A 13874-nucleotide genomic window follows, 5' to 3' on the forward strand; every position below is an offset into this window, starting at 1 on the left:
TAACGGGTCATAAGTAGATTAGCAATATGATGACGCTTAATATTCATAGAATTTTCATTGGATGTATCTGATTGTTGTATGCTTGACTCATCTTGTGCTTCCTCATCGCCTATACTATCAGTAGGTAGTAAATCCTCCTCATCATCATATGGTTGAAACTCAGCATCCTTTATTGCATGCTTCCTAATGAAGTTATGAATAGGCATTGACGCTACCACGATTTTCACTTGTTTATCATAAGGAAAACTCGGTATGCAATGCAATAACTTCAACTTATTTTTTCTAACTCCAAATGTTCTTTCAATAGTGCATCTAAGTGATGAATGTGCATGATTAAAAATTTCATGTATACCCCTCAGTTGGCTTCCGCGACGAAAGTCTGGTAGATGATACCGCTTCCCTTTGTATGGCCCCATGTATCCCTTTATGTGAGGATATCCTGCGTCTACCAAGTAATATTTTCCTGCAAAAAATATACGAATAACAGTCATAAAAATATTGAAAAGTATTTTTTTTTTCATGTATAATTCATAATTGTTATTGTTATTTTTATTAAATACAAACCTCTAGGTGGGTGTGGAAATCGTAATTCTTCCTTTTGAATAGCTTCCAAAAAAATACGTGTATCATGTGCAGTATCTTCCCATCCAACCCAAACAAAGGTCAAACACATACGAAAACCACAAACAGCCATAACATTCTGAGTAGGAGTCCCTTTTCGACCAATATATGGTATTTGTTTTGATGGAGAAATTTTAACTGGCACTTGGGTTCCATCAATGGCTCCAATACAATCTTTGAAGTACGACCAATACCGCTCATCATCACGATTTTTGCTTAGAACATCCTTAAACTCCTTATCAATAGGATTAATAATGTCAATCGCCATTCTCGAAATGACCATTAAAATACTAGTAAAATGTCTACTAACTGTTTCTCCTGTATGTTGAAACCTTTCTTGCACTATTCTATTCCCAAACCCATGGCCTAAAGTATTCAAAAACATAGCCACCAACTCTTCAACAGTTAATTTCTTAGTACCTCTTAAATGATATATTTCCTTCAACTCTTTATACAAGCAAATGAATACGTGTATTTCCATCCTAAAATTTTGTTCGCACCTATCAGGATTACCTTGTAGAATCTCCATAACCCACTTATAACCTATTTGAGAAGAGGTTCTCGAAGGTTCCTTTGCAATATATGGCATATAATAGTTCTCAACAAATTCTATTATGCAACTGCTTGAAAAAAAAAAAACACCATTTTCATTTTCATTTTCATTTTCATTTTCCTCTTCACCATAATCACTATCACTTGTATCATCTTGAGTGCTATAATCACTATTGTCCATGTCTGTAAGGAAAAAAAAGAAAAAGAAATAAACACAAAATAAATATATAAGCACCCATAAAAATAAGAAAAAGAGATATCTATGTAGTTATGAAATATTATAATATATTCACCTTAGTACACAAATCAACATATAAAAAAAATAACATTCAAATAAATCCTTAAAGCTTTTCAAATAGTTCATAACAAAACAACATTATTCCATGTTATGACGGTTAATTTCTCTATTTTTCCATTCGCTTGATAAAGTCAATTTGCAACCATGTCTCTTTAATAGTCACAAACATCTCTCTATGTGATCTCTTAATAAATACCTTTGTTGCAAACTTAAGGATGTCAATGTCATTTTCTCTTTCAGCAATCCCCTAAACCACATCCATAACCTCTTCAATATTACATCCAGGTTTATTGTAGCTCCTAGATGTCACTGTATTCTTACTTTTTATTACATCACAAATACGACTCAAATGTTGACTAACGATTTGAACTCCTTTCTTTCTTTTCTCACATTGAACCGCAAGACCAAACTTCTTATTTCTTTTATCCCGCGTATCTAAATTAGCAGGAATATCATTAATGCCATGTGTATTGAGATTTGGTTCATCATCCAAAACATCTAGACCTTCTACAACATTGTCATCTTCATCAAGCATTACATTTGCAACATTTATGACACCAATATCATTAGGAACCAATCCTATGGATGGTGCCCAAGATCCTTCTCCGGTGGCAGTTATATCTCTAAACAATATTTTCACCTTCATGGCATAAGCCAAACCTATCATGCGAAACTTGGTTGCTTCTGGAACTTCCTGTATTTAAGTATATGTAAAAATCAATGATAAAACAATTTTTAAATCATTTAAACAAAAAAAATAAGTACAAATATAGTACCTGCAATTTTTTTCCCACCAATCATTGGGCGCATCAATTGTCCTTTTCATCGGATCCCATCTAAGGCTAGTTTCCTTACCTATCAATCTCTTCCAAATGTTCCACTCTTTTTTCAAACTATCCCACTTGTTCTTTAGTTGTTTATAGCAATATTGTTTTCTAGTTTTTTCATTAAATTTATCTATCACATTTTTTCCATCTTGTCCTATTGAAATGTGTTCCTGGGCGGTTACCAGCATGAATCTTAGTAATACATATGTCAAGATAATCTTCTAGCATTTTTTCAGTCTAAACTACTTTCTTTATCTGAGTATCTGCAGTAGCAGCAGTAACGTTGCTTTGACCTTTTTTACTCATATTTGTCACACAATAAATAAGCTGATACAATTATAAATAATAAAGTATGTTAAACACTATTAACAATTAAAAATTTGTTTAAAGTGATCAACTGATATAATGCAGAAATTCATATTTACATGAATAATATGTATGTCCATCAAACAAAAGGGCAACAACAAAAAATAATGGAATCAAATTTCTGCAACAAGAAAATCATTAAATAATTCACGTGAACTAATTGTTTTCCATGCCGTTGTGTATATATATGTATGTATGTTGTAATACCCCAAAATTTATACCCTAAAATAAAGGTGATCTTAATATCAAGGATAAGGAGGATTTGCAATTTTATTAAGATTTATATGAAGTTAGATAAATAGACTTAATGTGAAAGATAATGGAAAATTACTAGTTAGAAGTTTAGAGGGTTATTGAAAGAAAAGTCACATTGTTTTGGATGCCAAAAATTTTATGAGTGACCTTAAATAAAACTGTTTTTTAAGGCCTTATAGAATGATGAGAAAGGAAGATTTTAAAAGTGGTTTCATGATTTTTGGACGCTTGTAGAAGAAGTTATGATTTTTAGAAGAAACAAGTGTCAAAACAGGAATTTTAGTCAAACAGAGGCACAAGATTTCGAGAGACTTTTGAGGTACCAAAAAGTTATGAGTTGCTATGATTTTTGGATATGTTGTGGGTCTTTGAATGAGGAAAATTTCAAGTCAAATTTCGTGTCATTTAGAGTTAAATTGAAAACGTTATGATTTTTTCAAGTTTAATAGGTCAAGCTGTTGAGTAGTTAAAGTACCTGTGATTTGGGAAAATTAATTGGATATGTTAATGATGTTCGTAAGCCACAATTTTTGGGTATATGGTAGTTGAAAGATTTAGGTTCATTGAGGATTAATTGTAGTTTTTTTATGACCAAGTTCTAATGTAAATGCATGAGGAGTTTGTTTTAAAGCTTGACAAGTCATCAAGCTCAAGATGACACATGGCCTCGCATGATAAGTTGCTTGGGGACCAAGTTTAAGTTGCTTGGTTGACACCTAAAGCTACAAGTGTTAGATAGCATGCATTCTTGGTGGACTTTTGGGGTTCTAAGGTGTCATTCTCTTGAGACATTCCTGGACATTTGTCTTTGTTGTAGCTGGAGTGGAGTGCATATGGGACAAATGTCCCACACGTGGCAAGCTCACAAGGAGCAATTCTCCCCATTTATCACACTTGTCTTGTGTGTAGCAGAAGTTGAGTGTATGTGGGACAAACGGTAGGTATTTAAGGGGAGCAAATTCCACTCAATTTGTCACAAGTGTGAGAGCAAGTGAGCATGAGATGAGGGAGAGAACCAGAAGAAGAAAAGAAAGAAAGAGAGAAGGGAAAAGAGAAGAAAAGAAAGGAAAGAGAGGAGAAAAGGAAGAGAGAAGAAGAAAAGAAAGAAGAGAAAGAAAGAGGAGGATGAAGAAATTAAAAATAAGAAATAAATGAGAACTCTCCAAGGTAATATTTTCATATCTTTTATGGTATTTTTAGTATGAAGCTAAATTCCTAATATTAAATTGGGGCTTTTAGACGATGGTGGGATAGAGATTAGAGTTAAGATCCTTAGCAACTAAAGTGATGCATGGTTGAGACTTGAAAATGAATTGCTGACTAAGGTACTTTTTACCTCCATTGTAGGAATTGTGAGTTGGATGCGGATTCAAAATAATGGCATGCAATGCCAGGTAAAGGGACACAACACCAAAAACCCCAACAAATTTTATTATAAATTTTTGGAATAATGTTGGGGATTTTATAAAGATTCCATTTATATGATTTTCAATTGCACTTCCTTTCATATTTTTAATGCAAAGTTTTATTCAATCATATGGCATGGTTTAAGAATTTTATGTATTACAAATACCTCATTTTTTATGAGTTATGCATGAATGCGATTATGAATGAAAGGAGCTCACAAAGTTTCATAGTATATTATACCATTATAGAATAGCTTAAAAGATCATCTGAACTATTACATGTACATCCATGTTTATAAATGTTTAACCCCGAGGCACTACTAAAGTAACGACCGGTAGAGGATCGCATAGGGTAGCATGGCAAGCACACTGAATGACAGTTACGAGAAGGTGTGTGCTACCGGCCGGGTGGCCTTCACCTAGGGGAAGTTTCCAACCCTGTAGCTCTCCCCTGTGACGTTAGGATGAGCCTATAGGTCCTATGGGAAAACCAAGCCAACGTGCGCCGCTCATGGTAAAATTGCGGCTATGGGTCAAAAGGTAAAACATAATTTGAGAAAGAAAAATAAAAGGAAGTGCTTACTCATTTTGCAACTATCATGCTTATTTTGTAAATTATGTTATTCTACATAAATTGTTATTGTGCATGACATAGAAATCTGCATAGCATGTTTTATAGCATCTTGGTGTTATGGCTACTTACTGAGTTGTCGAACTCACCCTTTCTCCCTATACATCTTTTTCAGATTGCTCTATATATCGTAGTACTGAGGACATGGGTACTAGTGGGCCTCTTAGTTGTTTAAGATCCTATCGCTGCTTTATGGACTAGCAGGAGCAGTAGTAGTAGAAGTGTCTGGGATTCCATTCTATAGACTAGACAGCTTTAGATAAGCATAGACGGTGTAACTTTATTGCTTATGAGATTATTGAATACTAGCACATTATGTGTTTGTGATTTTATAATGAGAGATTATAGTACTCTAGTGATGTTATGTTTTTGTGGTGATTTTATATTAGGAGAATTTTTTTTTTTTTTAATAAGAATATGTTACAATTGCTCCCAATCGCTCTAACTTGGGACGTTATATGGGAGCAATTGTAACAATGGCAAACCATTGTTGATCAATGAAAGAAGGAATTCTTTTGCTGGTTCAACCACTACAGAAGGACTCCAACGAAGAGATAAAGACGTTGAAAAATTTCTTGCTCATCCTAATTTAAAATTAAAGAGTGTTTCTGTTGATTCTCAAATTTCTTCTGCTTTTTACACTAGTAAGTAAACTCCTCCTCCCACTCAAGTTGATGATGACAGAGGATCTCTTTCTCCTTCTGCTTCGGATTTCAACGGATCCCTTCCCCCTCCCCATCAATTAAATGTTATGCTCCTATAAAAATTCCTTTTCCCAAATCAATTGGCCTGCTTTACAAAAAGATTTTTCCTCAAAAGAAAATCAACCATTAAGACATGCTTACCATTCTAATTTTTCTGAAAAAGAAAGATCCATTATCAAAGTCCGTTGGACTGAAAAAATGATTCAAGAACGAAAGCATATTTTGTTTTTTGATTTCCTTCAAAATCATTACCCCACCAACAATGTTCTAAATGTTGTTAAAAAATCTTTTGTTAAAGAAAACAAAACCACTGTCAAAGCTTCTCATCCTCCTCTTGAAAATTTACTAGTCCGTACTTATGGAACTGATACTACTGTTAAAGCCTCCCCTTTTAAAACTCTTGATCCTGCCCACAATGAAACTAGAAAAATCATTGAGCAAAACAATTTTGCCAACCAATCCCTTCATATCATTGGTCAACAATTGGATCGCATTGAAAATAAAATCGATATTCCCATTATCCCTGGTTTGAAAACTGAAAAACCAATCATTTCTCTACCCGAAGAAAGAAAAAATCTTGGGCTGAGAACCACTAACCAAAAAAATGTTGAAAAGATTGACAAAATGCTGTCAGAATTAAAACCTAGTCAAGCCAACACCTCCGGAAAAGCTTGTGTTATTCAAAAGATTGATGAAACTTCTGATTCCGAAAATTCTGAATATTCTCAATATCCTTCTGATTTCAACATTAAAATGATTGAAGAAGATTTCGGAAGCAATGATCCAGAGCAAAAACTCCAAAGAATTTTTGATAAAACCTGTTGGGTCATGGATCAGCCCATTTAAATATTCAACAGTCTTCAGGCCCAATCTGAGAAAGCCCAAGACCTGGACCTAAGACTCAAGAATCCGAGACCTATGTCCGAGACCCAGTAAGCCGAGTCTTTGGTATCCGAGACTATTAAATCCGAGACCCCATAAGCAGAGACCATAAAGTCCGAGACTAACTCAGGACATACAGGTCTCGGTAAAGGAAATAACTCCGATATCCTAAAAGATATTACTGTTAGTAAATAACTAATCTTGTTGTTTACTAAGGTATCATATCTATTTACAATCTAAATCTTCTATATATCAATGAAGATAGGCCAGTTAGCATCTAAGGTCACAAAGGCGACCGAGTCCCACTCGGTCCCCTGATCTCAGGACATTAAAATCACGGAACAACTAACAAACATGATCCTACATTCAAATGTTTGCTCAGCCGATATCAAGGGATAAGATTCCTGCGTGTATGGGAAATCAAATCCTCTACTTGCCTATAAATACAAGTCATATTATCAAAGCAAAGGTGATCACAACTCTCGCAATTTGAGCTTTGTAGTTGTTGCTAATATCCTTTCTCTTATTTATTCTGACTTAGGCATCGGAGTGTTCCCGCTGGCTCACCCCCAGTCGCTTCGATCCTTCTTTCTTCTTTGTTGTGCAGTCAAATAGTTCGTGTGTTGGTCAATTCAAGCTCGACAGGGGTGCCACATCACCATTTGGAAAACTGTGATTCTACAGTTTGGCGCCGTTTGTGGGAACTTCGATTTTCATCAGTTCTTACTATCTACTAATCCAGTATGGTGAGTACTCGGGCAACTACAGCAGCTTCCAGCGCACCACCACCTAATTTAGCAGAGTTCATGAAGCTGATGACCAAGTCCATGAAGGCTTTAGAGAAGCAAAATGAAGACCTGGCTATAAGGCTCACAGCTGCTGAAGGCCGTAATAGCCAGAGGGACCAAGAGCGTGAGGAAAGGCGAGCAAAAAGGCATGAAGAGAGGCGCGAGAGGGAAAGGCGTGCAGAAATCCGCGATGGGAAGCGAATTGCTGGTTCCCATCGTGAAGAAGAAGCGAGTTCAGTTCAAGCCAGCCATGATACTACTGTCCAGAATGAGGAACGCTGTGAGCAGGAGAACCCAGAGAGGTCTCAGCATACTAGGCCTCGAAGGGAGCAACTTCATGGGCGAAATAAGACCTAGATGAATGCTGACATGGAAGATCTCAAAAGGAAGTACGAAGAGCTAACTCGCAAGCTGATTGCTAAAGAAGAGAAAAGCCCTGGAGGAGAGCTTATGGACAACACCGACCTGCCTTTTACCGATCGAGTATTGAGTTTTCCTTTGCCCGACAACTTCAAAATGCCTCGTGTCAAGGAGTTTGACGGCAATGGCGACCCTTCTGAACATATGGAAAGCATCCGCGCACACTTCTCCCTTTATAGGTTTCCTGGATGAAATCGCATGCAGAATCTTTCCCCTTCACCTTAGAAGGAGTTGCTCAGGATTGGTTCGCCAGATTGCCTGCCAAATCGGTGGATAATTTCAAAACACTTGGACGCCTCTTTTTGAGTCAATTCCTGGCAACCCGGAAGAGGAAGAAACACTCCGCTTGTTTACTATCCCTTCGTCAGGGAAATGAGGAGAGCCTGAAGGATTTCATGCTCAGGTTTAATAAAGAAAAGCTGCTGGTGGAAAATCCAGGTGATCAAATGGTGTTATCCGCATTATGGCACGGAGTTCGGCCGAATGGGCCTCTAATGACCGAAGTATCAAAGCGTTCGACAAAGATAACTCTTCGCGAGTTTATCAAGAAGACAGAGGAGTATATCAATCAAGAGGAAATGATTAAGGCTCTAACAAAAGGTCAGGAGGAAGAAGACGGAGAAAAGGAGGATGCCAAAAATGAGCTACTTGCAACGTCTACTCCAAAGGAAGGGAAATTCCTGAAGAAAGTAGCAAAGAAGACTGTCCCAACCTTTCCAAAGATAGAAGCCCAAAGACGCAAAGATCGAAGGTTTACACCTTTGAATACCGGAGTCAATGAAGTGTTTATGGAAATTAGAAGAGACCCAGCCTTCAGGTGGCCGAATAAGTTAAAAGGTGATTCGAGGAAGCGAGATCGAACGAAGTTCTGCGAATACCATAATGATCATGGGCATTTGACAGAAGATTGTATAACCCTACGATAGGAGATCGAAACCTTCATCAGAAATGGAAGGCTTGTAAGGTTCCTTGCAGGAGAAAGGAATCGGGACGCAGTTCACCAACAGAGACGTAGGAGGACGAGAGCCAAGACGTGATCGGGAGGACGGCTAGGGAGAGGATCCGAGACCCCCTCGGGACCAAGGTGTGGTAGGCGAAATCCACACTATTGCTGGAGGAATAGCTGGTGGAGGACAGTCTAATTCGGCCAGAAAAGCCTACGCTAGGAAAACACAGGCCGAGGAAGTCTTTACAGTACAGAGACCTTCCAAAGTTGCAAAGAAGGATTCAGTGATCCTTTCTTTCTCTAAAGAAGATGCTAGGGGGTAATGCAGCCACATGATGATCCGCTAGTCATAATAGTGACGGTGGCCAATCATATAATCCATCGAATTTTGGTGGACAATGGGAGTTCAGATGATGTTTTATATTGGCTAGTTTTTAAGCAAATGGTATTGATCGTGATAGGATCAAACCATTTAGCTCTCCCCTGGTTGGATTGGCAAGAGAGCAAGTCTAGCCGATTGGTCATAACTAACCGAGGCCTGTACTGTTATAAAGTCATGCCCTTCGGTTTGAAGAATGCAGGGGCAACGTACCAGAGGCTGCTAAACAAGATGTTCCGAGACCAGATCGGACGCAATATGGAGGTATACGTCGATGACATGCTAGTCAAAAGTATGCTACCACAGGACCATGTACTCAACTTGCAAGAGACGTTTGCAACCTTGAAGAAATACGGGATGAAGTTGAATCCCTCAAAGTGTGTGTTTGGAGTCTCATTAGGAAAGTTCCTCGGTTACATGGTATCAAGCCGAGGAATAGAAGCTAATCCTGAAAAGATACAAGCTATCTTGGATATGCAGTCTCCGAAAAACTTGAAGCAGCTCCAGCAATTGACTGGAAGGATATCGGCACTAAATCGGTTCATTTCACGATCAACCGATAAGTGTCTTCCATTTTTCAAAGTCTTGCGAAAGGCCTTTGAATGGACGGACGAATGTAAAGAAGCCTTCGGGCAGCAAAAGGGGTATCTAGCAAGCTCGACTTTGCTAAGTCAGACGATACCTGGAGAAATATTGTATTTGTATTTAGTTGTGTCTCCCACGGCTGTGAGTACGGCATTAATCTGAGAAGAGGAAGGAGTTCAAAAACCTGTATATTTCATTAGCAGAGCTTTGAGAGGCGCTGAAGAAAGATACCCTCAGGTGGAGAAATTGGCTTTCGCCTTGATCATAGCATCCAGAAAACTCCGACCTTACTTTCAAGCTCATACTATTAGGGTGTTAACTGAGTACCCTCTGAAGAAAGTATTAAGAAAGCTAGATCTGTCGGGAAGACTAGCCAATTGGGCGATTGAGTTGGGAGAGTTTGACATTGAATTTCTCCCTCGAAGTTCTCTCAAGGGTCAGGCACTGGCTGATTTTCTGGCAGAATTCACTAATCTGCCAAACGTCACCAGTTGGCCTGGAGATGAGACTTGGGTAATTTACGTAGACGGATCATCTACGAAGAAGCATGGTGGAGCTGTGATAGTAATGATTACTCTCGATGGGGAAGAATTGTGTAGTTCCTTGAAGTTGAAGTTCAAAACCATAAATAACGAGGCTGAGTACGAGGCAGTCCTGGCAGGACTCGGTTTAGCTCTTGAAATGGGAGCCAAATTTGTGGAAATACGGAGTAACTCCCAAGTCGTCGTAGGGCACATCCGAGGTGAATTTGAAGCCAAGGGAGACAAGATGAAGTTATACTTATCTAAAGTGCAAGAAATGCAGAGTTTATTCAATAAATTCAGTATTGTGAAAATTCTGAGGCCAAAAAATGAGAGAGCAGACCAATTGGCCCGAATAGCCTCAACAGCTAATGGAGAGATTGAAGCCGAGACTCCTATCCAAATTCTTCCACAGTCATCCGTTACCGAGATGGTGTCGGTCTCGACAGTCGAGACCATACCTGATTGGCAACTGGAAATCGTGGAATACCTGGAAAGAGGAGTACTCCCCTCAGATAAAAAACTGGCTACCCGGTTGAAGGTAAGAGCAGAAAGGTTTACAATGGTAAATGAAATCCTTTACAAGAGAGGTTTCATGTTGCCACTCTTAAAATGTGTTTCGAAGGAAGAAGGAAATTATATCCTTAGAGAAATCCATGAAGGGATTTGTGGAAGCCATTCTGGAGCCAGAATACTGGCACATAAAACAGTCTGAGCGGGTTTCTATTGGCCCAACATGAATCGGGACTCGGCAGATATAGTCAGAAATTGTGACAAGTGCCAGCGATTCGCTAATATCACTCATCAGCCTCCTAAAGATCTGAGTGCAATCTCTTCACCCTGGCCCTTCTCTCAATGGGTGGTAGATATAGTAGGACCATTGCCTCGGAGCAGAGGAGGTGTACGGTTTGCGGTTGTTGCTGTGGATTATTTCACTAAGTGGGTAGAGGTTGAAGCCCTAATGAATATCACAGCCAAGGCAATAGAACGATTCTGATGGAAGAACATCATATGCCATTATGGCATTCCTCATGCTTTTGTCATAGATAATGGCAAGCAGTTTGACTGCGACTCATTCCGAGCCTGGTGTGCCTAGCTTCGAATAAGGAACTATTACTCGTCTCCAGGGCATCCCCAGGCTAATGGGCAGGTAGAGGCTACCAACAAAACGATCTTGAAGATGTTGAAGAAGAAGCTGGATGATCGGAAAGGAAACTGGGCGGAAGACCTTCCCGATGTATTATGGGCGTACCGAACAACCAAGAGAATTCCAACCGAAGAAACGCCATATGCCTTAGCATTTGGAACTGAGGCAGTCATTCCAGCCGAGGTAGGCTCGGGCAGCTATCGTGTAGAGACCTTCCAATCCGAGACTAATAACGAGGGTTTACAGCTGCACTTGGACTTGCTACAAGAAAAGCGGGATCAAGCCCAGGTGACTATGGCAGCATACCAGGCAAGAATGACTCGGTATTTCAACAGGAAGGTCAAGCCTTGGAGCTTCAAAGTTGGAGATATGGTCCTACGTAAAGCTACTCTGGCGACCAAGGACCCAGCTGAGGGAAAGCTAGCTCCTAATTGGGAAGGACCTTATAGGGTGATTGAGTGCAAAAGAGCAGGAGCATACCACCTGGAAGATTCCAAAGGTAAGGCTCTTCCGAGGCCTTGGAACGCTGAGCACCTTAAAAAGTACTATGTCTAAATGCTGTGATATGTGATTTCTTTGTCATTTCATTATTATTTTCATCTCGGAGTTATGCAGCATATAAAGTTCATATGAAGGAATTAAATGATTCTATTAACTCGGAGAAGACGGCTGAAAGGGCTCTTCCGAGCCCTAAAAATGATGCAACCGAAAGGAGCATTCTTTTAACATAACATAACCCAGATTCAAAAACCTAATAGAACTACCCAAGACCTAACTCGGAGTAGCATAACTATGGGCAAGTCTGAGTATAGAAAAAAAAAACCTCATCAAACTCCCCGAGACCTGACTCGGGGTAGCAATCAAACTCCCCGAGACCTAACTCGGGGTAGCAATCAAACACCACGAGGCCTAAATCAAGGTAGCATAACTAAGGTTAAATTGAAGTCTCCAAGACATAACTCGGAGAAATATAATTATAAGTTTTTCTAACTACCTTAAGCAACAAACAAATATCAGAAAGTTGTTATTCCGAGATTGATATAAACACAAAAACTCGTTTCATTAAAAAAGAAATTTGAGGTATATACAAAGAACCATCAAATGGTATTACATCATTTTTCCTTAGGGGCGAAAACAGGGGTAACATCAGGGGCCTCGGCAGATGCGAACTCGGCAGTATCGGCCTCGGCAGACTGGGCGTCATCAGGAGCAGACTCTATGTCTCGTTGCTGTTGATCCGAGAAGGGATCAAAGAAACATTCTTTTATTCCTGCTGCATCAGGCATTTGTTCTTGGCCCAAATTTACCAGTTGTGCCATGGCTACATCCAAACAAGGGATGTCCTCGATCTTCACCTTGCCAAGATCTATCTTCCGAGTCGGGTCCTTAGCCCATGCTCGAAAGGTTTCGAAGCCAAGGATGAGCCTGTCGGCCCAGGCAGAATTTCGAACCCATGAGGCAAAAGACAGCTAACGTAAATAATTGGCAGCTCGGGTTTTAGCCTCCTTCAGCTGGGCCCTTACTTGGGCATACTTTCCTTTGAAGAATTTGAGCTTCTCCTCGGCAACCACTTTGGCTTCACTCGTCTTGGTCATCAGAACCTTTAGACTCAAGACTTCATCCTGGCTAATTTTAGTTGGTCCGAGACCCCTGCATGTGTTTCTTCCAGTTGGCTTAGGTCCTCCTTGATGATTGAGTTATCCTCTTGCAGACGATTCACTTCGGCTCGGAGACCCTCAATCTCAGTCAGCAGGTCATTAACCCTAGATTCAGCTTTTGCCCGAGCCGCAGTAGCCTCGGAGGTCTTGTCCATCAATTTAGACTACTCCTGACTTGAGAGTAGTAGTTCCTCGTCTTGCACCGCCACGACCTTCATCAATTCTGTATTCTCGACCTCCAGCTTAGTGACCCTGTCTTTAAGGCGGCTTGTCTCAGTGGCCGAGTCCTGTGCTATCTTCTGAAAATAACAGTACAATATCAACGACTTCATGAAACTCTGCAACAAAAATTCAGTTAGCATGTATAAGGTAGAAAAAGTGAACCAAGGCAAAAATCGTTAAACTTACGACAAGTTGAAAGAAAAGCATTTGCTCAGTCATGCCCTGAGCAGATGTGTCATGTTCCATAATGAGGCCCTTGGGACAGAATCCACCAATGCTTGGAAAGGGTTGCCCCTCAGGTCGCCACCAAATGTAGCAAGGGGTCCGCCGACAGTCCAATCCACTCCTTCAGGTCTTATAAGATTCTTGGAAGAAGAAGAGGTCTCGGTAACGGAGGCCCTCTCAGCACCAGGAGGCCTCTCGGCAGTAGAGGCCCTCTCAGCACCAGGAGCCTTCTTGGCAGCAAAGGCCTTCTCGGTAGTAGAAGGGGTCGGCTAAGAAGTCTCGGCAAATTTCGAAGCTTGGGCCTTACGATCACCCTTGGCGATAGGTGATAAAGGCCAAAGTCCTGCCCCCTCCTCTGTGGCCACAGTAGGCCCCTCGGTTTTCTCAGGTAATCCCTACAGAGCCCTCGGAATTTTCTTCTAGCTCTATATCATCCAAGAT

General features: G+C 40.0%; 3 protein-coding genes across 3 annotated transcripts; 2 read left to right on the top strand and 1 right to left on the bottom strand.

Annotated features, from left to right (window-relative positions):
• Positions 1 to 1718: 1718 nt before the first annotated feature.
• LOC132181867 (uncharacterized) lies at positions 1719 to 2604 on the bottom strand. The gene is made up of 2 exons (XM_059595098.1): positions 2545 to 2604; positions 1719 to 2165 (listed from the first exon to the last, which is right to left on the bottom strand). Exons 1-2 carry the CDS (start codon positions 2602 to 2604, stop codon positions 1719 to 1721), a joined length of 507 nt encoding a protein of 168 aa, XP_059451081.1.
• Positions 2605 to 7687: 5083 nt separating this feature from the next.
• On the top strand, positions 7688 to 8676 carry LOC132181868 (uncharacterized). The gene is made up of 2 exons (XM_059595099.1): positions 7688 to 7871; positions 7955 to 8676. Exons 1-2 carry the CDS (start codon positions 7688 to 7690, stop codon positions 8674 to 8676), a joined length of 906 nt encoding a protein of 301 aa, XP_059451082.1.
• Positions 8677 to 9018: 342 nt separating this feature from the next.
• LOC132181869 (uncharacterized) lies at positions 9019 to 10896 on the top strand. The gene is made up of 2 exons (XM_059595100.1): positions 9019 to 9770; positions 9864 to 10896. The coding sequence occupies exons 1-2, from the start codon at positions 9019 to 9021 to the stop codon at positions 10894 to 10896; spliced, it is 1785 nt and encodes a 594-aa protein (XP_059451083.1).
• Positions 10897 to 13874: the final 2978 nt, after the last annotated feature.

The sequence above is a fragment of the Corylus avellana genome, chromosome ca5, assembly GCF_901000735.1.
Source record: "Corylus avellana chromosome ca5, CavTom2PMs-1.0".
Taxonomy (NCBI): Eukaryota; Viridiplantae; Streptophyta; class Magnoliopsida; order Fagales; family Betulaceae; genus Corylus; species Corylus avellana.

What these genes read in the sequence shown, in the direction of transcription:
- LOC132181867 (XM_059595098.1), bottom strand. Translation starts at nt 2,604, where the DNA reads ATGAGTAAAAAAGGTCAAAGCAACGTTACTGCTGCTACTGCAGATACT. An exon ending in CAGATACTCAGATAAAGAAA is followed by an intron (nt 2,166 to 2,544) that starts GTAGTTTAGACT and finishes ACTTAAATACAG; the next exon opens with GAAGTTCCAGAAGCAACCAA.
- LOC132181869 (XM_059595100.1), top strand. Translation starts at nt 9,019, where the DNA reads ATGCAGCCACATGATGATCCGCTAGTCATAATAGTGACGGTGGCCAAT. An exon ending in ACGATACCTGGAGAAATATT is followed by an intron (nt 9,771 to 9,863) that starts GTATTTGTATTT and finishes TTTCATTAGCAG; the next exon opens with AGCTTTGAGAGGCGCTGAAG.
- LOC132181868 (XM_059595099.1), top strand. Translation starts at nt 7,688, where the DNA reads ATGAATGCTGACATGGAAGATCTCAAAAGGAAGTACGAAGAGCTAACT. An exon ending in TCGTGTCAAGGAGTTTGACG is followed by an intron (nt 7,872 to 7,954) that starts GCAATGGCGACC and finishes AATCGCATGCAG; the next exon opens with AATCTTTCCCCTTCACCTTA.